Here is a 25,722-nt window from a genome sequence, read left to right on the forward strand (position 1 = left end):
CAACTGACAGAATATTTTATGATAGAAATGCATATCCAATTTTATTTTGCAATTTAGTTCAAGATAAAAAAAAAGGAAAGGTTAAGTTGACGTTAAGATTTTGTTAATTAAAAGCAAAACTAAATTTTATATTAAGTGAAGTTTGTAGTTTTTAAACCACATTATAATTTACTGTAATAAAATTAATAGCCGGTGTAATTTATCATGGTAGACTACAGTAAATGGAAAAACATTGAGGTATTTATGGAACTGTATAGAATATTCTAGTCGTCTGTATTATGTACCGGTTAATATAAATATAAACGAAATGTTAAAATTGAGAATAACATGACTTATAATGTATAGTGAAACGAATCAAAATAATTTCCTTAATTTTTTTTGTATTGCAGATTTCTGATGATGAGGATGACACTCACCCAAACATTGATACACCATCCCTATTTCGATGGAGACATCAAGCAAGAATTGAACGAATGGAAGAAAGGAAACATGAATTCGAAAATTTAGATAAAAGAAAGACTGAACACTCTAAAAAAACTAATGAACTCAAAGAAAAGCTGAAAGAGGCTGAAAAAACAAATGCTGAAAATTTAGCAGAGCTAAAAAAATCCTTTCAAGACTTAGAGATCCAAGGTGAAAATTTAAAAAAAGAAGAAGAAGAAATGAGAAAAAAAGATAAGGTGAACTTTTGAAAAATGCAATATTTAAATATGTTTATATGGTATTAAGCTACAACCTATTGTAATGAAAATTACATTTTTAAATATTGTTCGAGACATTTCGATTTCCACTCCAGAAATTGTTACAATGTTTAGTTTTTTAACAACTGTAGTTAGTGTTTGTGGTACCCTAGAAGTGAATCATATTGCTTTTCTTGTTCCTATTGCTGCATAGAACAATTGTTGGTCATCACTGACAATTAACTTTTTGCATATTAGCCAACTAATTTTATCCACTATGCCAGTCACACTTAATTATATTAATGATTAATCATCTGTTATATTCCACTTTAATCTTACACAACTTTTTTAGTAATTTATCATATGCCTTTTCAATGTAATTGACTTTAAGGAGAACTTTAATTTGTTTTTTCAATTATCGGCTACTGTATCCATTTGTTTCCTTTTTTAGCTTTTTTGTGTTTAATATTTGGATCACTGTTCGAAATCACAAATTCCCAACTCTCTATTTTTTCTTGGTTCTCTTAATAACCAATAGTGCCACTTATGAAATATTTAACTGTTTAACTTGGATATTATCAGCAAGTATGTGATAAAATCATATTATCATCTTATTATGGACTTTCACAAACTGTCTCCAGCGAATTTCACCCTAGTGCTTTGATTTTAAGCCAGGATTTGCCATTTTCTTCCCTTTGTCCAGTACTGTAATTTTACAAATTTTCTTTGGTCTGTCTACTTTCCATCAGCCTTGAGGATTCCAATCCAGTGCAGTTCTGGCAATGTCATTTGGGGGTCTGCGGAGTGTGTCTTCTCCATTTTCTTCGTCTTATTTATATGAACAATTTTTGTAACAAAACTTGTAATTGGTGTACTATGGGTGCTGATATCTTCCTCGGTTCACAGCCATATAATATTTAATCAATTCATTTGAAATTGTTCCAGAGTGGAAATCAAAACAAAAAAATGAACTGATTTTAAAGTAAAATTGTGGCTTAATCCCAATAAACATAGTAAATTGTATTAAAATGTCACAAGAAAATAGCTTCAGAACAATGACAAGAGTACTGTTAAGCAAATTGTTAAGATAACTCAAAAACAGTTCTTCTCCAAGAGGTCCTCCTTTTTCTGACTTTATTCACAGGGAAAATTCAGGAAGTATTCAGAGTGGCACATGCTGTGGCCCATATTTTATACTTCTTTTTATATAGGTTTCATTGGCATATATTTTTTTAGATGACTTGTTCCCTCTAAAAGCTATCAATATTTCTTCCTGAAGAATATGCTGCATGAAAACTTGATTTAAAAGGAAATCAAAGGTCTTATATATATATATATATATATATATATATATATATATATATATATATATATATATATATATATAAGCGGGGATCCTACAGCTTCTGCCGCTTCCCGCATTTCGATCGCCATCTTTTTCTATCTCTCCAGGTGTCTTCATCAATGGCTCTATCTTTCGTGGTTTCCATAACACCTTGTATCCAAGACTTGGCTGGTCTTCCTCGTTTCCTTCTATTACTTGGATTGTATTCCATAGCTCTTTTTGGCCATCTGTTGTCGTCCATCCTCTGTACGTGTCCATACCATTTCAAAGGTCTTACATTATATAATTTGTCATAATTCTGATCACCTTTTTTTGGTATATATTTGTTATCATTTATATGTAGGTACTTATTTATTTTTAGAAATCGTTGTAGAGGCAATATGGAAGATATTCTTTTGGAATGAAAATATGGATCTGCAAACCAATATAAACAAAGACTAGTCACATTACTATTAGTATCCCTTCAAAATCTTTCAATTCCTCTTGCTATAATTCTAATGTGGTTTCACTTTGAATAGCGTAGACATTAGATTCAGATTTGTATCAAGATATATGTCCCAAACAATGGTATGGATATATAAACCAGTTACTTGACGAAATCTGTATTATGACCATATGTTTGAAAAAAATCTGCAAAGGCTAAATGGCATTTCTCAACCAACAAAGTTGATGGAGATACTGTAGTTAATGCTGATACTGTAGCAGGTTCTTCGTCATCAGATGATGACTAACTCCTTTTTTCTCAATGTATATTTCTTCTGTTCGAGTTTATTTGATGATTTTTTACTGATGTCAAAATCAATATTGTAACGTGTCTAGTTAGTTTTTCTCTAAATTTCTTTTATTGTATTAAATTTTGTACTCACACAGTATATTAGTTTATTTTCTTTTAAGTATTTTTAATATATTATTATATGCCCTGTTAATAAGAAATTGGCGCTAATATTTCCAATAAATGAGTAAAGCAACTGCACCACCCGCGGCAATTCAACTACCCTCGAAAATTCTCTTAAAGGATATTGATTCTGTATTATTATAAGATCCTGTTATGACACTTGTTTGCAAATGTTTTATTGAAAATGTCACATTAGCTGCCTTTTTGTTCGAGTCCAGTATTTATTGTATACATTATATATATAGTTAATTGCATTGATTATCTCATAAAAAAGTTCAACATTTTTGTCAGGATATTAGGATGACTCATACAATCAGTCATAAGAAACTAAAGATATTTAAGTATTTTTCATACCTTACATTTATGTTTTAGCTTACACCTTGGAATGTAGATACAATAAGCAAACCAGGCTTTGCAAAGACAGTCATTAACACTAAACCTCCTCGTCCAAAAGAAGAAAATCTGACTGAAGCTGAGAAAGAAGCTAGATTGAACAAATTTATTAAGGAACATGAAAAAAATCTTAAGCACTATGGTATGTTAAGGAAATACGATGATTCGAGAGCTTATCTCAAAAGCCATAATGAATTAGTTTGTGAAGACACAGCAAATTACCTAGTTGTGTGGTGTATCAACTTAGAAATGGATAAGGTATGATACTTTTAATGCAATATTATTATCTCATTTACAATTCAATAACCACTTTTCTAAAAGGATTCCCTATTTGTAGTGATACAGGAGAATTTCTCTAGTGAATAGATGTTTCTTAGGTACAGTTTTTGTTTGATTTCATTGGATCATAACCTGTGGTAGCAGCTTCTAATATTATAATTTGATGCAATCGGAATTACGATCCCTATGCAAATATTGTGATTTGCATCTTTTAGTTTATATAAAATACACAATTTTGGTATTTTACATAAACTCAAAGACGATATGTTACTTGCTGGTAACATTCAGACCATATATGTTTGTGATATGAAATTTTTAGCACTTTAGTAAAATAAACAGATCAAGTTTATTTTATAAGCAGGTTTTTAAAGTTACTGCCCTCTAACTCAAAAACACAAAAATGTATCAATATCCCACTATCTATAGATTCATATAACTATCTCGTTTAAAACTTTAATTCTAAATAGTAAAAGATTATAGTGATACTCTGTTTTTAGTAATTACAAGTTATCTTCAATTCAAGCAAACATCTAATTGTTTAATTTTTAACTCCTTAGAGGTAGATGCGTAAAAGATTTTTTAATATTACTGACACTATTCATTATTACTTCCTAATTTATTTTACAATCACAGACACTGAAAATATTAACTGTATAGTAATGGTATATTCTTTCACTGACATTGGCTTGAGACGCCAAGATTTCTCGACCACATCCTAATGATTTTCGCGCATGTATGTCCCAAGGGATTGATCTCGATACACCTGAGAGCATAGGATTTGAAATTGCTTCATCATCTATGGTAGATCTTTAGATTATGATCTTGTTCTATATCTACCTCTTCTCTGACATCCTCTTTTTGCACTTAACTGTACCATTTCCTGTAGTTTGTCCTATGGCATCCTCTTAATCTGTCCTAGCCATCTTAGTTACTGTGTTCTTCTTACTTCTAGTATGCTGGGCTCCTCATATAACTCTTCCAGGTCTTGTCCTTCTGATCCAAACGCCGTTCTTTATTTCCCCTCCACTATTAAATAAAACATCACACAATCAGCTCATTGAAGGTGATCTGTGGCTTTGGTTATCTGAATATAGCTCTTGAAACCATATCCCACACGTGCTGAATTGGATTCAAGTCCGGCGAGGTTGCCGACTAGTTCATTCCTGGCATTGGCTTCAGTCAACACATTGTCAATTCTTCTAGATTTGGGAGAGCCTTGTCATCAGCGCCTGTGAACAAAAATAAATGTTAACAGTATTTGGTTGGTTAGGATGAAGCAAGGTCTTAATTCAACGCCCAAAGTTCGGGGAGCGGCCGATTAATACTCGCCCAAGGTGAGGTATGATACAGAAAGATGGCGGTATCGATCGATCGAAATTCGACCGCAGGAACGGGAAGGGCGCATTGATGATAGTGGTCAGGTGTTGGTGTCAAATGGGTTATTTGACTCCGCACGAATCGTATATAAAACAATACTACAATATGTAATAATAACTTTAGAAACTATGCCGTTAATTCTTGTCGGTACCAGTGAGTCACAAGATAAACTTACCACTCAAGGGGAGAGGAGACTTCTTGACCAAACAAATTTGTATGGCATTTATAATTTAGGTAGGTAATACAAAAATAATGACCTGCGACCTAATGTTGTACAAAAATATTGGTAACAGAAGCAGGGAAAATTTTTTATTTTCGGAAAACGTTTTCTCCATTTTCGGCAATTTGACTAGTATTGATTTATATGTGATTTATGTTAGTTCGAATGACCCTCTAAAAATGTACCATGGGCTTGTAGTCTATATGTTTTTGACTCTTTGTTTTTCACTATTTTTCACTGAATAATCTGTTAAAACCTAAATGACCTGACGACGCCCCTGTCGTCTTTTGTACGGCGCAAGCATGGCTTGCGCTCGGTCCTGTTACATCTTAACGGAAAGATCTCTGGCTGAAATTAACCCTCCTCCGTCAAATACATTCTATTTCAAGACATTGAACTAGCAATATGTAGTAATAATATATTTGTAACATTTATTTTTATTTCATTATTACGAACAATTAAGTTTCTTTATATTTTTACATTTACGTTTACATAGAAGTATTAAACAGTTTCATTTGCGGTCTTGAGTTCTTTATTAAAACCACGGGAAGTCCTAATAATATTAACCAACAAGTAACTGGAAGAATTCAAGATTCCGTTTTCCATTGAACAGTTACCACAAGATACTGGTTTTTCTTGTCAAATGCTTGCTGCTTTGGAAATACGAAAAATCAAAGGTTAGTGCTTTTCCTTTTACCATTATTTAATTTTTTTTACATTTTCAGATGAGATTTACATTTGATTTGTTTCAATTCGGTGGAAAACTACTTCTGTCCTAATTGTTTGTTATTAATCACTATTTCATACAACACACGAAACATTTATTTGATTATTTTACTTGATATAAAACGGTGGTGTGGTATTACAGGGTTTTATTCCTTATTTTACAGTTAACAATAACTAATTTGATTTATTTTTAAATAATTCTTGCATTCTTAAACTACATCACTCAACATATATATTTTTACATCCTATTTGGGTATATTTAGTATCTTTAAATAATTTACATACACTTTTGGTTTCTATAACCAATACCGTTCGTCATTTGCGACTCGTAATCACATCTTATTGTCATTTCTACATCCTTTCTGCATAGATTTGACATATTTTCTTTATTTACAACTTTTGGGTACTCTTTACCAACTGATTCGGGCACACTTTATAAATAAATAAAGCTACATCTAAAACACTTTACTCGTTAATCATTTTTCGTGCTATTTCATTACAGCAATTTTATTGTGTTATATCTTTCTAAGCACAAAAATTTACATTTACTTACATTTTCATTTAATTTAAAACTTGTACTTTACTTATTTTATATTTAATAAATTTATTTGTCACTATGGCTGAAGCTGCTGATAATGCTAAAATTAAACGCACTTCAATTAAGGGCACTTTAACTCGTTTCTCGAATTATTTTAATTCTGTCAAAGAGTTACCTGCAACTAAAATTAACTTTAGGGATTTACAGTTACGCCTTGAGAAAGTTGAGAAGCTCTACGACGATTTTGATAATGTTCAATTAATTATTGAGGCTGCTGACCCAAACTACACTACAAATGCATCTACTATTCATGACAGGGAACAAGCATCTTTTGAAAATCCATTCCTTTCTATTACTGGCCTAGCTAGAGAACTTCTTGCCAAAATTTCGACTCCTGCTGGTCAGATATCCCAATCATCTACACAGCATGGTCACTTTTAAAGGAAAGGTTTGAAAATAAACCACTTCTGGTTAATAACCACATCAAAAAGCTCTTAAATTTACCCAACATTTCTAGAAACTCACATAATGATTTGCGAGCCTTATTAGACGGTTTACAACGACATCTACGATCTCGTGAATCTTTACAAATAGACATTACAGGTTGGGATCCTCTTATTATCTACTTAGTCACTACAAAATTGGACAACACATCTCACCGAGAATGGGAACAATCATTGAAAGATAACGCTACAAATTTACCTACATTAAATGAGCTCACAGAATTCTTAAAAGGAAAATGTACAGTTCTGGAATCTCTTAATAATCACGATGATAAACTTCGCACCAAACCGAAATCTTTTGTATTTACGAACAATAACAGCAACACTTTAAATTGTTCATTATGTTCACAAAATCATCTTATTTATTCTTGTCCTAATTTTAGTAAATTACAACCAACCTTAAATGAAGCAAAACGTTTAAAACTTTGCATCAATTGTTTACATTCTGGACATACTACTAAAAACTGCAAATCTTCTGGCTGTCGCAAATGTGGTAAACCCCATCATACGCTTTTGCATTTTTATAATTCTAATCAGAACACTCCAAATTTTTAAGCATCATCTTCTCAAACACCTTCCAATCAAACTACAAACTCCTTAACAACTCACAACCATTTTACTAGTTCGTCGTAAATTTTACTGTCTACTGTTTTAATTATGGTCTTTGACTCCAAAGGCAACATGCATGAAGCTTGTGCACTGTTGGACAGTGGTTCGGAAAGTAATTTCATCACTCAACGTGTACTTAATACTTTGAAATTACCCACAACTGCAATTGATTTTGCTCTCTATGGTCTAAATCAAACAAATTCTATGGTTCATCTTAAAACTTCTCTTACCTTCAAATTAAATACAATCAACTTTACATGTACAATTTCTTGTTTAGTGATACCTGAAATAACTGGTAGACTGCCTTCTGTCACACTAAATAGGGAATCTCTAAACATTCCCTCTAATGCTAGACTTGCCGATCCACACTTTAACGTTTCATCTCCCATAGACATTTTAATCGGTGCAGACACATTTTGGGATCTTTTATGCGTTGGTCAAATTAAGCTAACACATAGTCAACCAAATTTACATAAAATCAAGCTTAAGCTTGGCTGGATTGTATCCGGTCCTATACCTTTTCTTTCTCGTAACAAAACAAATTGTCACTTTTCTAGGAACAGAAATCTCAAAAAATCAGTTACAGAAATTCTGGGATCTTGAACAATTCCCAAAAACCAAGTTCTTTTCTGAAGAAGAACTTCAATGTGAGAAACACTTTAAAGAGACTACTTCCTTTAAAGTTACCTCTATTAAATCTTGGTAATTCAGAGATTTCAGCTACCAAATGTTTTTTCTCTTTGGAAAAGAAGTTAAGCTCTAACCCAACTTTAAAAACAGATTATACTTAATTCATCAGTTAATACTCATCATTGAATCATATGGCCAAGCTTCCTTCAAATTTAGTATCTCATCCAGACTTCTTTCTTCGTCATAATTGCGTTTACAAAGGTAACAAGATCCGTGTCGTATTTGACGGATCTGCTAAAACTGACACTGGCTTTTCGTTGAACGATATACTCATGGTAGGTCCTACACTACCAGACGATCTTTTCACTATTATTTTACGTTTTCGAGCACACAAATTTGCTTTAACTGCTGATATCGTTAAAATGTATCGACAAATTCTTATAAAAGAAAATCAGCGTTGTTTACAAAAAATATTGTGGCGATCTGATTCAAATTCATTTATTGATACTTATACTTTAAATACTGTAAATTATGGCACTGCTTCTGCCAGCTTTTTAGCAACGCGATTTGTGCAAGTTGTAGCTTACATTTACTCTGACAAATTTCCTGATATTTCGTATATCATTTTATGCGATTTTTACGTGGACAATCTCCATACGGGTGCTTCCACCTTATGGAAATCAAATTCAACCGAATTAAAAATCGATGATATAGATAACACTCCTTTGGACATAGGTTCCAATGAAACTGTCAAAACATTGGAACTCTTTTGGAATCCCAAATTAGACGTTTTCTTCTTTAATGTTCAACCTACTGCAAACAATTCTAAGATTACTAAGTAACACATTTTTTCTGCAATTTCTTAGCAGCAGTTACAATAACCGCTAAGATCATTCTTCAAGACTTATGGCGTCTAAAAATTCCCTGGGATGAAGTTATACCAATGGATATTCATACAAAATGGTCAAATTATCAATCCCAATTAGTCAATCTTAATAAATTACAATTCCCTAGATATATTACTGTTTCCAATTTTACATCCATACAATTACATGGATTTTCCGATGCGTCTACTGTAGCATATGGTGCTTGTATTTTTATTCGTTCCTTAGATGCTCAGAGAAATATAAGTTGTCATTTACTCTGTGCCAAAACCAGGGTAGCTCATTTGAAACACATTCTTACAGTTGAACTTTCTGGAGCCCTACTCTTATCTGAATTGATGGACAAAGTAAAGCAATCACTACAAATTAATTTTGATGAAATTGTTTGTTGGTGTTATTCCAGCATTGTTCTAGCATGGATCAATACACCTCCCAACTTGTTAAAACCTTTCGTTGCGAACAGGATTTCACAGGTTCAATCCTTGACTAATTCTAATTCCTGGAGATATATAAACACAAAGGAAACTCCTGCAGATTTATTGTCACGTGGTATTTCACTAACGGCACGACAAAATTCTGATCTATGGTTTCATGACCCTCCATGGCTTTCATTTCAAAATTTCTGGCCTCATCAACCCTTCAAACAGGTTAAAATTCCTGAACTTCGATCTACTGTTAATCTATCCGCAATAATTTGCATGAATTTCGACATTATTTACAAAATTTCTTCTTTAACTAAATTACAACGAATTGTAACATATTTTACATATTAAGTTTTTGCAAAAATTCCAGGCTAACCATGCCAGAAAGAACCTTTAACGATTTAACATTTGAAGAAATTACCTGTTCTCTAATTTGTCTTATTCAGATTGTGCAAAATCAGTCTTTTTCTGATGATTTCACACATCTCAAAAAACATGGCAAGGTCGATCATAAAAGCAAACTTCTCACCCTGAATCCTTTTCTTAATCAAGATGATATAATTCGAGTTGGTGGAAGAATACACAACGCTGACATCTCATACGAGAGAAAGCATCCCATCGTAATTCCACAAAAACATCATTTTACAGACATACTTGTACGGCATGAACACATGAAATTACAGCATGCTGGTCCACAGCTACTTTTATCTTCCTTGCGAGAGAAATATTGGCCTCTCAATGGACGCTATGTCGTTAGAAAGGTTGTTAGAAACTGCATCACATGTTTCAAGGCAGCTCCAAAACTCGAAACTTATTTAATGGGTTACCTTCTTCAGGTCTGACTCCTTCACGACCCTTTACCCACTCGAGAGTTGATTATGCGGGACCCTTTCCTTTAAATGACCGTCTTACGAGAAACTACAATACTATTAAGGGATATGTATCACTTTTTATTTGTCTTGTCACAAAGGGTATACACTTGGAGATTGTGAGTAGTCTGACTACGGAATGTTTTATAGCAGATTTAAGACGTTTTACTTCTCGGCGAGGTAAATGCGCTTCTATTCTTTCCGATAATGGGAGCACATTTAAAGGTGCCAACAATGAACTTTCCAACTTTCTCAAGACTAACAATTCTGCCTTACATTACACAAGCGGGGGTAAAATCGGTAAAATACCATCTTAAACGAGTCATTAGCAGTACGGTTCTCTCCTATGAGGAATTTTCCACTGTTTTGATTCAAATTGAAGCAATTCTCAATTCCAGACCTCTTTTTCCTATGTCTAATAACCCCTCAGACCTACTTCCTCTCACACCTGCACATTTTCTGGTTGGATCACCTCTGACATCAGTTCCTGGCCGCAAGATTTCAAAGAGTGCAGCAAATAGTGCAATGTTATTGGACACGATGGTCCAAAGAATACGTCTCTTCTCTTCAGCAATGCGTCAAGTGGAAAAACAATACAGTTCCCTTCTCAAGATTGGTTTGGAAGAAGATGGACTGGAACCTTTAAATGGGCCTTAGGTAGAGTGACTGACATCCATTCCGAAAGTGACGGGATTGTGCGTAGTGTAACGCTAAAAACAAACTCTGGCGTATACAAACGTCCGGTTGTGAAGTTATGTGTGCTACCGAACGAAAATCAACTTTTTTTGTGTTTGGATAAACTTTACAATTTCAGATCAATATTGACTTGTTGGCTTTATACATTTGAGTTTTTGAACCCCCTTATGACATTCAAAGGGGGCGACTTATGTTAAAACCTAAATGACCTGACGACGCCCCTGTCGTCTTTTGCACGGCGCAAGCATGGCTTAGCGACAGCTTGTCGCGAAGGTAAGATAAGAAGTCCCGTTACGTCTTAACGGAAAGAATTCTGGCTGAAATTAACCCTCCTCCGGCAAAGACATTCTGTTTCAAAACATCGAACTAGCAACATGTAGTAATAATATATTTGTAACATTTATTTTTATTTCATTATTACGAACAATTAAGTTTCTTTATATTTTTACATTTACGTTTACATAGAAGTATTAAACAGTTTCATTTGCGGTCTTGAGTTCTTTACTAAAACCACGGGACGTCCTAATAATATTAACCAACAAGTAACTGGAAGAATTCAAGATTCCGTTTTCCATTGAACAGTTGCCACAACATAATCTGTTAATGCATAAATATCTCTGATTTCAGAAACATGATCTGATGAACCATGTAGCTCATCAGATCATCTGTATGCAGTATATCTTAGAACTTGCCAAACAACTTGATTGCGACCCAAGAGCTTGTGTGGATGCGTTCTTTTCTAAAATTCAAGTGGCGGAAGTAGAATACAAAGCATCTTTTGATGACGAACTCAGACAATTCAAAGAAAGGATTCGAAAAAGGGCTGCTGAGAAATTGGAGGAAGCTTTGAAAGTAAGTAATTTTAGTAATAGGAAGTAAATGTAGTAATAACCAATTTTTTATTTAGATAGACACTTTATTATTTAGTTGAAGTTTGGCCAGGTTGTCCCTGTCTTTATCAAAACTGCAATCCTTATTTGAAAAATTGCCTTTAGAGGCTTTTGAACGACGCTAGAAGTATCCTTTTACTTCGACATGCATCTACGATTCACCCTTGGAAAATACTATCTTTTTCGCTCTTTACGTAGAGAAATACGTTTAAATGAAAGTAAAAGATTGCATTTGATTTCAATTGGAACTCCACCATTGCTCTACACGTGTTTCGAGTTATTCAACTCATTATCAGAAACACTTGTGGAAGTTCAAACTGAAATGAAATACAGTCTAGTATTTGGCCAGCATAATTAAAATAACAGCCTGGTTCGCTAGCAGCGGCATCTATACGAAGTTACAAGAAGTCGGGAGAACTCTTTTTGATAGCAAATTAGGTGAATCGCAAATTCAAAGCCTCTTGCTAGTTTGAACTTCCACCAGTGTTCCTGATGATGACTTGAATAACTCGAAACACGTGTAGAGCAATGGTGGAGTTGCAGTTGAAATTAAATGCAATTTTTACTTTCATATATATATATATATATATATATATATATATATATATATATATATATATATATATATATATATATATATATATATTAAATATATATATATATATATATATATATATATATATATAAATAAATAATTTAAATAATTAAAAAAGATTGTTTCTCGAGATGGCTTTCATTTTTCAAGAAAAAGAAACTATTAACAAAAAGACAGATACCAATAATTTAAGCAACCTATATTCATTATTGTTAACTTTGGATAAACACGAATCTACTAATACAGACAATTCATCATCAACAATATAAGTTTCATTATATATAAGATATACAGTACCTCTCCTACTTCTTCTAATATAAGTCTTTTTACCTCTTCTGTTTCAAGAAGTTCAGCGTCTATCAGGTATACTATTACCTTTACATTGTTATCATTAAGATCTAACGTTCTATCGTTTTAAGTTGGCAGTAACGAATTCACAACCAATTCTTTTGTTTCTGATAAGAATGTTTATAACCTAAATTTTATATTATGACATGTTCTGTAATTATTTTAACATAATTTTATTTTAGTGTTCTTGTATATGTGTTTTAAAGTGTTTTAAATATGTATTTGTTAAAGAACGTTTTTTTAAAAACAATTTTGGATAGTTTTCGCCATCATTTGTAGGGGTCAAATGAGTTGCTCATTTCATTTAATAAACATCACGACAACTAACCTCAATTAGTGTAAGATGCAAAATAATTCTTTTCTGTATTTTGTACTAATTTTGTTTATTGTAGCACCCTGATGATGCAAATAAAGATTTGCGAAAGCTTGGTTAACTAAAAAGAGTACTTCTTTGTCCTATCTTCCGCTGCACACCCAAATATTTGAGTTTTGTATTCTATTTGATCAGCGTTGATGACAAGCGTTTATCGCTTTTTCAGTATATATATATATATATATATATATATATATATATATATATATATATATATATATATTAGGTACATACATAATAAATGTTCTGAACACACCACACAAAGCATACCACTTGTTATTGATTTCCCAATTTAATGATTTTAATTCACGAGCCCAAAGACGTTGTACATCATTATCTCGAGGAAACAGTGCATACTTATTGCTTCCCAACGATAATTACTGCATTGGGGTACAAAACAGTATTGTTTGCATTTACTTTTTAACATGGTACCTTATTATGAGTAACATAATATTATTTACAATATTTATAACTATTTAACAACTAAATGCCAAATTTTCAGGTTCCTTACGTTCTCTAATTCGAATTTTTGCCGCACCGTTTCGCCTCTTTCACTTGACATCTCCAATAGGTGTTCTATAATGTATTTTTATATTTTTTTAAAAGCTTGATTTATTTGGCTTTATATCCAAAAATTTAATAGAAATCTCATTACATTCTTCTTTTAATGTTGACTTATACTTTGATATACTCATAGAGATAGAGATATACTCATCACTAGATACCTTTTATATTAGTATAGTCCGAGATCGCAGGCACATTTTCACCATTTATTACTAACAAGTCAATTTTTCGTGAGTAGGTTTATTTTGACGAGACGCCCAACTTTTGTCCTTACAACAATTTACGTTTGTGGTAGCTAACATGGGTAGCAGGGATGAAGTAATTTGTTTTGACGATTTTCAAAAATTTATTGCTAGTTTGGTTTTTTTGTTAATTATCAAGGTATTATATATTATATATTCAGGGATTTTACAGTATTCACTGCCTTCCCTCACTCAACCGTTTCCATCTCTCTCTGTTGTCCCATTCTCCATCGTTTAGGCCTCTCTTACTCATGGCGTCGTCTACTTCGTTCCTCCAGCATTTTCGGGGTCGTCCTCTTTTCCTCCTTCTTATGGGGCTCCATTCGGTTATTCTCTTTATCCATCTGCTGTTGCTAGTTCTTCTTAGATGTCCATATCACTTTAGTCTTTTTTGTTCTATATATGTTAGTATGTCTGTTTCTATTGATGTTCTTACTGCTGTTTTTCTTGTTTATGATCAAATTTTCAGCCCCATATGTCATAATACTTCGCACTAATGTTTTAATCTGTGTTTTTGTCTTCATATTTAGGTGTCTATCCCACCATACTGAGTTAAGTTGTCGGATTGTTGTTCTTGTTTGTCCTAATCTTTGTGTAATTTCTTCCTCTGTTGTTGCCTTTTTCGTGGTTATATACCCCAAGTATTTGAATTTATCCTTTCCTTTGATTGTTACGTTGTCATCAATCTGTAGATCTTCTATGTCTTCTTCACTTGTAGATAGGTACACTGTTTTCTCGAGGTTAATTATTAGTAACTGTAGGGCAAAGGTATCACGTGATAGGCTAGTGTATTTTTCATCGAAATAAAGCAATGTCCAATAAGAAAACAGGTATGTATCGCTAGTCCGACAAAAATTGTCATTTTTGTTTTCCTATTTGTAACGCAACATAAAGTGAACACATATTTCTTGAAATTGAAGTAACTTAATTTCTAATGTTCGTACAAAAATTTTGTCTTTTTGCATAACCAAAAAAAAGTTCCATCGGATTAATCCTCATCATCTTTGTTACTAGCATCACTCTTATCTTTATCACTCTCTTCTTTATTTTGTTCATTCGTGATGTCTGACTCTGTAATAACATGAAAAAATTAATAAACCGACGAATAATTAATAAAGAAATAACAATAATATTAATACGGTATCTTGAAAGTTAAAAGATAATTCTTCAGAAGATTGGGGACCACCAAACCATTATTGTTCATACATAATTTTCTGGCAATTTCCGTGGAACACCACATGTGTGCATTACTCAATTACACCATACATTGCAGATGCTGTTCTTTTAATTTGTTGCAATTTAGTCTAGTCATCAGAGTGTTGACCCCTAAAAATTATATGAACAAGCTGAATTTTGCCGAGAATATTGATTTTGGGACACCAAAAAATGTGCAAAAAAGTTTACCACTTTTACCGAGGGGCTTATCCCTAAATCCCCTCGTAGGGGGGTAAAAACGCAGAAAAGTCGATTTACCAAGATCATTTTAAACAAAAATGTTTATTAGCACTTGTTGTGTAGAATGAACCTTTCTCTCAGAAACAACGCTTGAAGCGACTGTCAATTTTGAAAGTCAATTACGCGCGCCAAATCAATGTTCCATAAAATTTGTATCAGTTCGACGGTAAAAATTCGATATCTTTTGATCAAAGTGTCCTATCGACAAAAATCAAAATGCGTTTTAAAGGTAAAAAGTGCAGTTTTCGTATGCAGTTTTTTTATTTTGCCGCAAATAAACTTAGTTTTTATAAAGGCGTTAAATAAATAAACGTGCCGCGATTTTTACCATTTGTTACGATTCTCGTGAGATCAATAGAATTGATCACTTTCATTGATCAGTCTTAGTAAAATTTCCATTTTTAGAGATCGATCTTTAAAACCTATGACATGAAAGTTCAATTTTGATTTGTGGCAACAAATATGAGGCATTTGAAATATGAATAAAAAGCGCAAATTTAATGTTTTACATTACAAAGGATCGCACGTCATAGGAAAGGTCTCCTAGAAGACGGTTTTGGGTGTAGTTTATAGCAGAACTTTGGTTCTTTTGAAAAACGTACTAGTGTGTTTGAAAAAGAAAGCTTTAAACGTTTTCGATCGTTTGTTATGTGAAAGTTTAAATCCAGCGTTTTTTAAGCATATTTCAAATGCCTCACATTTGTTGCCAGAACTCAAAACTAAAATTCCATGCTATAGGTTTTGAAGGTTAGGCTCTAGTAATCAAAACTTTATAGTGGCCAGTCAATGAAAGGAATAGATTGTATTGATCTCATGAGAATTATAAAAAATGGAAAAATCGCGCCACGTTTATTTATTTAACACCATTGTAAAAGGCAGTTTAATTGAAGCAAAACACAAAAATTGCGTACGAAAGCTGAACTCTTTATCTTTAAAATGCATGTTGATCTTTGTTAATAGGACACTTGAATCAAAAGATATCGAATTTTCACCGTTGAGTTGATACAAATTTTATTGAACATAGATTTCGCTCTCGTAACTGACATTCAAGATCGATGGACGCTTCAACTGTTGTTTGAGGAGAACGATTCAATCTACACAAAAAGTGCTAATAAACATTTCTGTTTAAAATTATCTCGGCTACATTTTTTATTTAAAACATTTTTTTCTACTGCGTACCTACAGATTCTTGGTAAATCGATTTTTTTGTGTTTTTACCCCCCTACGAGGTGGGTTTTAGGGGGAAGCCGGGAGTAAAAGTGGTAAACTCTTCTGCATCTTTTTTGGGGTCCCAAAATTAATATTCTCGGCAAAATTCAGCTTGTTCGTATGTTGTTTAGAGGTTCAGTGGCATTTTCGTCTCTGACTACTGGAGTAATTCTTGATTTGTTAGTGGCAAACTGGAATGATCATAGCCTACGATTTTTTTTAATATTTTTTTGTATAAGTTGATACTTCTCTTTGTTCACTTCGCAGAAGCCTCTTGAAAAATTTTATTTTTTTTAAAAATACTTAAAGGGAGGCCCCTAACTTACTGCTCGTTTTCCCTCATATCATACGCATATAATAATAATTATAATGTAATAGTATTTAATGTTCTAGCATTGTATTGTAATAATAATATTTAGGTGTCATTAAAATAAAATACATACATCTAATACGAGTATTTGGAATTTCTAACTACTCTTGTACCCAGCGATCTATTTATAGATCAGCCTTTATTTTTAAAACTAATAAAATAATCGAAAAAAATTACTATGCAATAGTGATTATAATGTAACAACTAACACAGATTATGGTTTTTTCTTATTTTGGAGAAAAAGTTAATTTGCACATTATTCGGTTAATATGATTTCTGTAATTGAACCGTTTTTTTTTTTCATATTGTAATATTCTTCTGCAGCCAATTGCTATTGTAATACTAATTAATATCCATAAAAAAATTTACAGGAAGCGGAAGAAGAAGAAAGACAAAAACGATTAGGCCCAGGTGGTTTAGATCCCTTGGAAGTTTTCGATTCCCTTCCAGACGAACTAAAAGCTTGCTTTGAAAGCCAAGATATACAATTACTTCAAGACACGATCGCTAAAATGGACGAAGAGCAAGCAAAATACCACATGAAACGATGTGTAGACTCGGGTCTTTGGGTACCGGATGCTGGTAAGAAAGACGAAGAGAAAGATGCTGAAGAAGGAGACACTTCTGAGGAAAAAGAAGTTGATGAACGTGCGTCTTAGATAGAAACTGTTTATTAATGTTAATTCCATTTTTATAATGTGAAATTAAAGTTTGTATATACTGCTGACCAATGATATCGGGATATACATTGTGTTTTAATCAAATGGTAGAGTACAAATCTACAAGTTGTCTTAATGATATATTATGTTTCAAACGATTCTTAGAAACGCAAGTTATGATGAGGTTTCTCCCTGCAAGTTTTAAACATCCTGTTATCACAGGTATATCCAGTAAATTATGGCAATGAAATAATGGCGGGCGGAAGTCTCTCTGAATAGGGATCTATGATAGGAAAACTAAATAATAATTTGGTAAAATATGTTGTAAAAACATACACAATTTTTTGTGTACAGAACAGTGTAACCATATTTACTTAATTGTTTCAAATATTGAATTCCTATTTGCAAATAGAACTGTTCTATTATCACGGAAGCTTCTCCTCCTGAAACCTATTTCATTAAGAATATTCCTTTTAAAGTTTGTAATGAATTTGTAATGCGTATTTATTAATAAAATAAATAAAGTAACAAGAGAAATCATAAGATTTCCTACCTGGCGAAACTGAATTCAAATCTTTACCACTGTGCTTTCTACAACTTGCAAAGCAAACAGATTGATGAATTAGTCGGCAAGGGAATCTAAAATATGCATTCCACCTGTCGGTTATCATGGCCAAAATTCGTAGTGAATTCAGTTTCTGGTACTCCAAATAGAGTAAAGAAATAAAACATGTTTTAAATAAAAGTACTTTACGTTGATGAGCACGTTAATTTTTGAGGTGAGCTAATTAATAATATTCATTAAACATTACCTTGGCTCGCATGCTTTTTATGTTCATTTACTGTACTGATTGAAAAATCTTTATACAGCTATTATTCTTGGCTCTCATGCTTTTATGTTCATTTACTGATTGAAAAACCTTTATACGGCTATTATTTGATATTCACAAATTCAACACTGTTATAATAGTAACACTTCCCAGATACGCCACTAAATGATTGTTCAGTAGGGTGGAGCTCAAATTTATTTTTTCGAATTTTATTTTTGCGGGGTGCGGAATTGATGCATCTTCCATTTTCGAATGAAAAACTTAAATGACATTTTTTCGTATTTTCAGTTTGAAAAGTGCCCCAAGGTGATTGAAATTTTGGAATTTTGTAAAAAAAATTTTATTTCGACAGAGTCAACGATAATGTTTTTTATTCATTTATTTGAGATATTCGGATTATAAATAATACGAAGAAAAAAAGAAAAAATAGTTAATACAAAATAAAAAAAATATGCTTACAAATTCAAGAATAACATAAAAAATCATTTTAAATGATAGTCTTTCTTACTGTCAAATTTAGGCATGAAAAGGCATGATTTCAGCTTATTCTTAATAAAGTAATCTCTCCTCTGTGGTCCACAGACGGCAGCACTTGCTTCTGTAACTAATTTGACACACCTTTCAGTGGATTGTGTGTGACATGGAATTTTTCTAATATTCTTCAGGATTTCATTTTCGACAAGCTGTGGCTCTATGATGGCCTGAGATATTATTTCGGTACTAATACTCTTCGTTAGTGGAGGTTCTGTCTTGGTTTTCCAATCTATCATATCGATATAATTATGAGCATCCATATTTAAAGTAGGTACTTGGAAAATACGCAAGGCTCCGATGTTTGATGTCTCTCTGATCTTCAATATTCTGCAGAGTGCAAGTTCTCTGACGTACTGTCTGTTGTCGGCCAACATTCCTAGTAGTAAATTCTCTGAATGTCCAAAGAATGCATTTCTCTGTATGACTGGATCAATAATATTCTTCAAATGGTTTGGCAAATAGCGCGACAGTTTTATCGTATCATATAAATGTTTGGCACCAAAAATACACATTGGCTCAGTCTTGATCCTGAACCACATAGGAGCATAGACCGTTAAAATAAATGTGCTTAGTATAATTAGGTTTTCTGACGGAGTTTAAATTGAGACATATAATCTCAATATCCGGTTTGCCGTTGTCAACCATCTAGAGTGAACTAGTTTACCAGGATTTGTTTTCGCAAAGTTTTTATCACAATATCCACTATTGGTATACTGACATATTTGTAGTAGATACAGTTGATCGGTGCTTAACTCTTGTGTCGATTTGGTAATATCGGGTAACGCACATTTAATTGCATCAAACGGAACAACTGGTTACACTTCACAGTTAGTAACTGCCTTGCCAATGGGACCTGTGAAACCTTTTGGTCCACTTGTAGTGCCATCTAAATGTTGAAAAAGGTGACGCAATGGCAGTTCGTTAGCGTGTAGTTGGCATACGAGTCATTGGAGGGGACGTTGAAACTTGATTTCCAATAAACGAATAACGCTGCCTTTGATTACTGTGTTCACGGCAGTCCCATCACAACCAATAGCCATTATTTGATTTGCATCGATGGACTTAGAGGAAAGGAATGTCAGAATAGAGTTGCAAATCGTTTTGGCGTCACCAGTTTTCAAAGAAATATGGCCTAGGTATTCAGAGTCTGGTTCTTTCAATATGGTAACATGCTCCTCCTGAATCACTCTTCTACGACCATCTTCGTGTATTAACGTTTTATCTTTTCTACCATTGTAAAATAATCCGATGATAGCACCAAAAATTGTAGGTTCACCTGTCAATGTAGCCCTAGCTTTAGAACGAGCTCGTCGAACTCTACTTCTGTCTATAACCCGTGATGAATCGTTTTCAGTAATGAGACCAGTGTCTTGGAAAGCTGCAGAAATGATTGCAGCTCCAGCACGATCTGAAACCTCATAACGATCTAATGTTCTGGCAACAACTGGAAATGTGACATCAGTCATAGTGAGTGAAGAAGTGGAAATAATTGATTGCGATTGGAAGTCCTCAATGTCACCGTTTTTCTTTAATGTATCTGACTGTTGAACATTCAGTCGTATCTTTGAAGTTGTAGGTGATTTGGAAGTACTAGGAATAGATTCCACATCTATTTGCAAGGCTCTTTGTTCTTCACGTTGCTTTTGTTGTTGTAATCTATGTAAATTCACCTCATTTTTTTTTTGTCGCTTCACGATCTAAACTACCTTAATCATTTTACGGTCAGTTCGTTGGTCGATTAAGAAATTTCGTTCTGGTATTGGTATTTTTCGGTTTCTAGGACAGCTGCAATCTGTGAACTCTAAACATTTGCAAGTAGCTCACCAAACTTAAACAGCTTCTCTTTGTAACCAACTTCTTTCCTGCCTTTATATGGTTTCAATATTGTTCTATACTTATCGTGGTAAGCTATAATTCTGGCTAATATTGTTTTGTGTTCTACGATGGGTATTGAAGCTCTGCCCCACATCTCCTCTACTCTTTCCGTCACAATTTCACTGGTTTTCCGCACACAGTTGTTATACTGTTTTTTATAGCTTTGAGATACGAATATAAACAGCTTCATAATATCTTTATCAAATATTGGACAAGTTACTTCACTCCGGAGTAATGCCATAGTTGTAATCTAATTATAATAACTGAATTTACACAAAATTTGTCGCAACACTAAACTTCGACGATTGAGCTTGATGCTATAGAAAACGATACTAAACCAACCGATTATCGAAACAGTACTAAATAGTGAATACAAAAGATGTACCTACTACCTACTTAGACTTGAAATAGAGTGGGAGAGTAAAGGTCGACTTCTGTGACAGGTAATAACTGGTTGGTATCTCCGTTAGGTAGGGGGCTGGCCCGAAATTCAAAATAGATCGATTTCAGCAGCACCAGAGCAGTTATTCTGATGGAGATAGCAAGAAGTGTTAATGAAGTTTTCGTTTTATATCCTAGGACCGGATTGATACCGCACCCCGCGCATTAAAAAGATATTTTTTTTATATAACTTTCAAAATTTTATATCACTTTGGGGCAGATGTCAGAGTGGAAATATAAAAAAATGACAATGAACTTTTCGAATACTGTCCCACAGTAGCATCGATTCCGCACCCCGCATTTGTGAAAATCGTTATTTTATTTTTCTCCATATAACAGCGCTCCACCCTATTGTTCAGCTTCCAATCTTAGAGAGACGTCCGACGAATCGAAACGAAAGTGCGTCGTTTTGCTCGCCTCATCATAATTGGTGTTTGCTGTATCATGTTTAAATTTAGATTTTCGGTTTGCCCAATGTTTTTGGTAATAGGGAACCTTCAAAATAAACATTATTTCCTTTTACATCCGTTGCACGTCATCAGTGACATTTCTACGTTGTAACAATACAACCAACTGCTTAAAAATTCCCTAACAACAATAATGTGGGAACTATTTCAATCCTCTATACGTTTTTATTTCTTAATTTGTTCAAAATGTCAAAGTTTCTAATTAGAGTAATTTGGGTGATACAAAAATGAATTTCATGCCGTTTTTTTAATATCTAAATTTATAGAAGAAACTTAGTCCTCAAAAATCAATAATTTTATTTAAATATCATTGAAAAAAATATTATAATTTCCCGTTAATGTATGATTGCAAATGACAAGAAATGCTGGTACCCTTTCCTATCTGTATTTTCGAAGACAATGCGAAATGAGAAACAACTTAATAACCATCATCTACCTCTGAAGAGATGAATTAATAATAATAATAATAAAAGTTACCTTAACCTTACATTTGTCTTATCTCACAATTTCCTTTATTCTTTACTATCTGGACAATATGGCAACTGTGAGCGAGAATGAAAACGTCGAAATTGGATGCGTGCAACAGATTAGTAAGGAAATACTCAATACAGTAGATCCGCTGGATCTTTGCACATGTTCATCATTCATATTAGAAGAAATAAACCAAAATCTGTTAGCCAAACTTAAGTCGGTTATAATAATTAGAAAATGATTAATGTTATAATGGACGTTTTTATAATTCTCTTTTATTTCATTTTGAAAACTGGGTATACATTTGTGAACGTGATTTTCCAATTTTTGGAAACCTAAAGTATGTCCAAAAAGATCCAGTAAATAAATATTTAAACCATAGTAATCAGAAATAACAGTGTTTTCATTGCATATTAGCAAATATATGGGTTATGATCTAAAAAACTGAATAGAAATCTACCTTAGGGCTCCATCATCATCTACAGATGTTTTGCCAATAAATACAACTTCTTTACCCCTTAATTCGTTACATATACTTTGCAGAGTAACATGTTTCTCTAAAAAAACGGATAAGTACAGAACTGACACTATTCTGACTAGTTCAATGTAAAGAAAATCGAAATAAAAAAAATTATTTCTTCTTTGAAAAAAAAAGGTGGTTCCATATGGGGCCACTAGGCGCTTGGCAAGATCAAATATGGAAAAAATTCATTAATTTGTCCCATTTGTATGAAATAGTTTGAAACGTAAAATACAAAGCCCAACGTTTTATTTTGTCGAAGTCCAAGCATTTTGGAGAGCTGCGTCGATGAGGTACCTACGTAAATATTGGCCGTACCATTTTTTGGAATGTATGCCCACTCGATAACTGAAAAAAATTACCCATATATTTTCGTTTATAGAAATATTGTTCTTTATTTCTTACCAAGATATCTTACTGTCCATGAGATCAGATCCTCCCATGCTGTTAAGATAATGCGAAAGAAGATATGGCTTAGGTACTTGTATAGTCTTGTTATCTTTTTTAGAATATCTTTCTACATTTTTAGGCCAGCGACCTAAACATGTGCTTGCGACTGTTATAACTTTGTTGTAACCTCCAACGAACGTATGGAATACAAGTTTCCTTATTTAATATCTAACAATATTTCCGTCGTGTCCTCTTTTCCATCGTCTTTTTTTAAAAAGTGGACAATTTCTAGGAATTCTATTATCTCTGACAGTACCCGTAACCTCGTACACATTAGCTTTTAGAAAACTTAAGTTTGTACTGTTAAATAAATTATCAACGAAAAACTTGTACCTCAGAGATCGTTTTTGTCACTTAATTCTTCGATCATCAGTACCATGAGAACTGTAGCTTTTCCAAAATATTTTTAATATTCTTCATTAGATTTGGGGTTTTTCCCTGATATACTTCAAAGTTTATCCACTAGGTGTATTTATACAACATACCTTATAGCCAAATCTTACAGGCTTTCCTCTGATAAACTGCGTCCATGATGCCCAAAATAGCATATCATCGATTCGACGTAAGCTATATTTTCTTCTGGATAAAATGCTCTATGAACGATTTTTTTAACATATCTGCAAATCGTTATCATAACTTCTCGCCACATCTAGACTAGTGTGCAAATACAACTCCGCACCTGAACGAAGTTGACGAGCGTTCAAGTTATGTGGGTAACCACCTTCGTCTTCGTCAGCCAAATCCTCATCCGTAAGGATATTTGATTCAGGTAGCTCAAAAAAAATGTCTGTTATATCATCTTCTTCATATGTCAAATCTAAAGCTTCTATTAGTGTCAGTCCACTGAAATTATAAAAATATAAGTTTGACTACATAACTGCCTAGTGGGTCCATATGGGTACAGCAATATTTACATGAATTTTTAACTGTTGCTTGTAATATTGATACAAAAATATGTAAACTACGTTATATTTTAAGATATTTTAAAATTGATTTGATCCTAGTATTCCCAAAAAAAGGTACTGAAAATATACTTACATAAATCGGTTGTCCATTATCAAAAACTTTTTACTATAACACAATTTACTAACTTCCTTCGCTTAGGAAGTCTAATAAAACACTGATGAGTATTCGTCAACGCGGGTTCAGACAAGTCTAAATAAATTATTTATGCGGTAAACCTAATGTTGGGTGCTTATTTTATTATAATTTTATTGTGTTTAACGATACCTTTACAGCTGGGTCCATATGGTGACTATCAATCAATGTATTCAGCACAAATTTCTTTCATCAATCTTTTTACAACGTACATTTATATAAAGTATTGATTAAACAGTACCTTATGGTGTATTATCAAATTCAGATTGAATAAATTGATAGGTTTTGTGATTAGGAAAGAAAAGTGACATAAAAAATAATTCGTAAATAATGTCATACTTGTGCAAAGATCCAGCGAATGAACTGTATACATTATATTACTATACTAAGTAGTAAATAACTAAAATTAGTATAGTATAATGTATAATACTATACTAAAAAATATCCGGAATAAGATTTTTTAATACTGGTAATATTCATCTTTAGTAATTAAAAAACCACACGCAACACTTTCTTAGTACTAAAATGACTTAATAGAAAGTAGTAGAATATATGAAGATTTAAAGGTTCCTTTCCACCACTGCAATTTTCAGGAGTTATGTTTAACTCTTTTTCGATTCTTATAAATGTTAAAACACTTTACGGTTAAAAAAAGTATATACCTATCTCTTTTATAGGCAACACTTTTAGGATATTGAAGAAAACTGTTGTGTACACGCTTTATTTTCTATGTAGGATGTTACGTTTTCTGTATATCCAACTTAACTTTATTTAAACCAAATTATTTTAGTTATTTAAAGGAGCTAAATTTTGTTTTATGTTTTAAAAGAGTTGTTCGTATAACTTATCACGATCGGTTAAGATTCTTTTAGCACATAAAACAAAACACCTTTAATTTATACATGTTTAGTTGGAGAAACCCCTATAACGAGAGAAATTCTTTATTTATATGATTAATTTTTCTATTCTTTGTATTTGTAATTCTTTAATTAATGATTGTGAAATAATATAGAAATAATAATTTTTTTCTTTTCCTTGCAGAGTATTCTTTAATTACCTTCACATATGGCTGTTCTTTTTTGCTGCTTTACTTATAACTTTATATTTTATCAGATGTGCCAAATTCGTACTATATATATTAATGAATACACATATATTTGTAAGTCTAGCCACTCTTAGCATTTGTATGATACGCGTATGTACTGATACAGTAAAACCTCCGTTAACCGAAATAATTATGAGGAGGCCGTTTCGGATAACAACAA

At 32.7% G+C, this 25,722-nt stretch overlaps 1 protein-coding gene across 1 annotated transcript; it reads left to right on the forward strand.

Moving 5' to 3' along the window:
• On the forward strand, window positions 1-25,491 carry Cdc37 (cell division cycle protein 37). Its single transcript, XM_072540816.1, has 5 exons — window positions 1-237; window positions 390-680; window positions 3,293-3,571; window positions 11,694-11,918; window positions 17,484-25,491. Exons 1-5 carry the CDS (start codon window positions 205-207, stop codon window positions 17,769-17,771), a joined length of 1,116 nt encoding a protein of 371 aa, XP_072396917.1. The 5' UTR covers window positions 1-204; the 3' UTR covers window positions 17,772-25,491.
• The last annotated feature ends 231 nt before the right edge of the window (window positions 25,492-25,722 follow it).

The sequence above is a fragment of the Diabrotica undecimpunctata genome, chromosome 8 (genome assembly GCF_040954645.1).
Source record: "Diabrotica undecimpunctata isolate CICGRU chromosome 8, icDiaUnde3, whole genome shotgun sequence".
Classification (NCBI taxonomy): domain Eukaryota; kingdom Metazoa; phylum Arthropoda; class Insecta; order Coleoptera; family Chrysomelidae; genus Diabrotica; species Diabrotica undecimpunctata.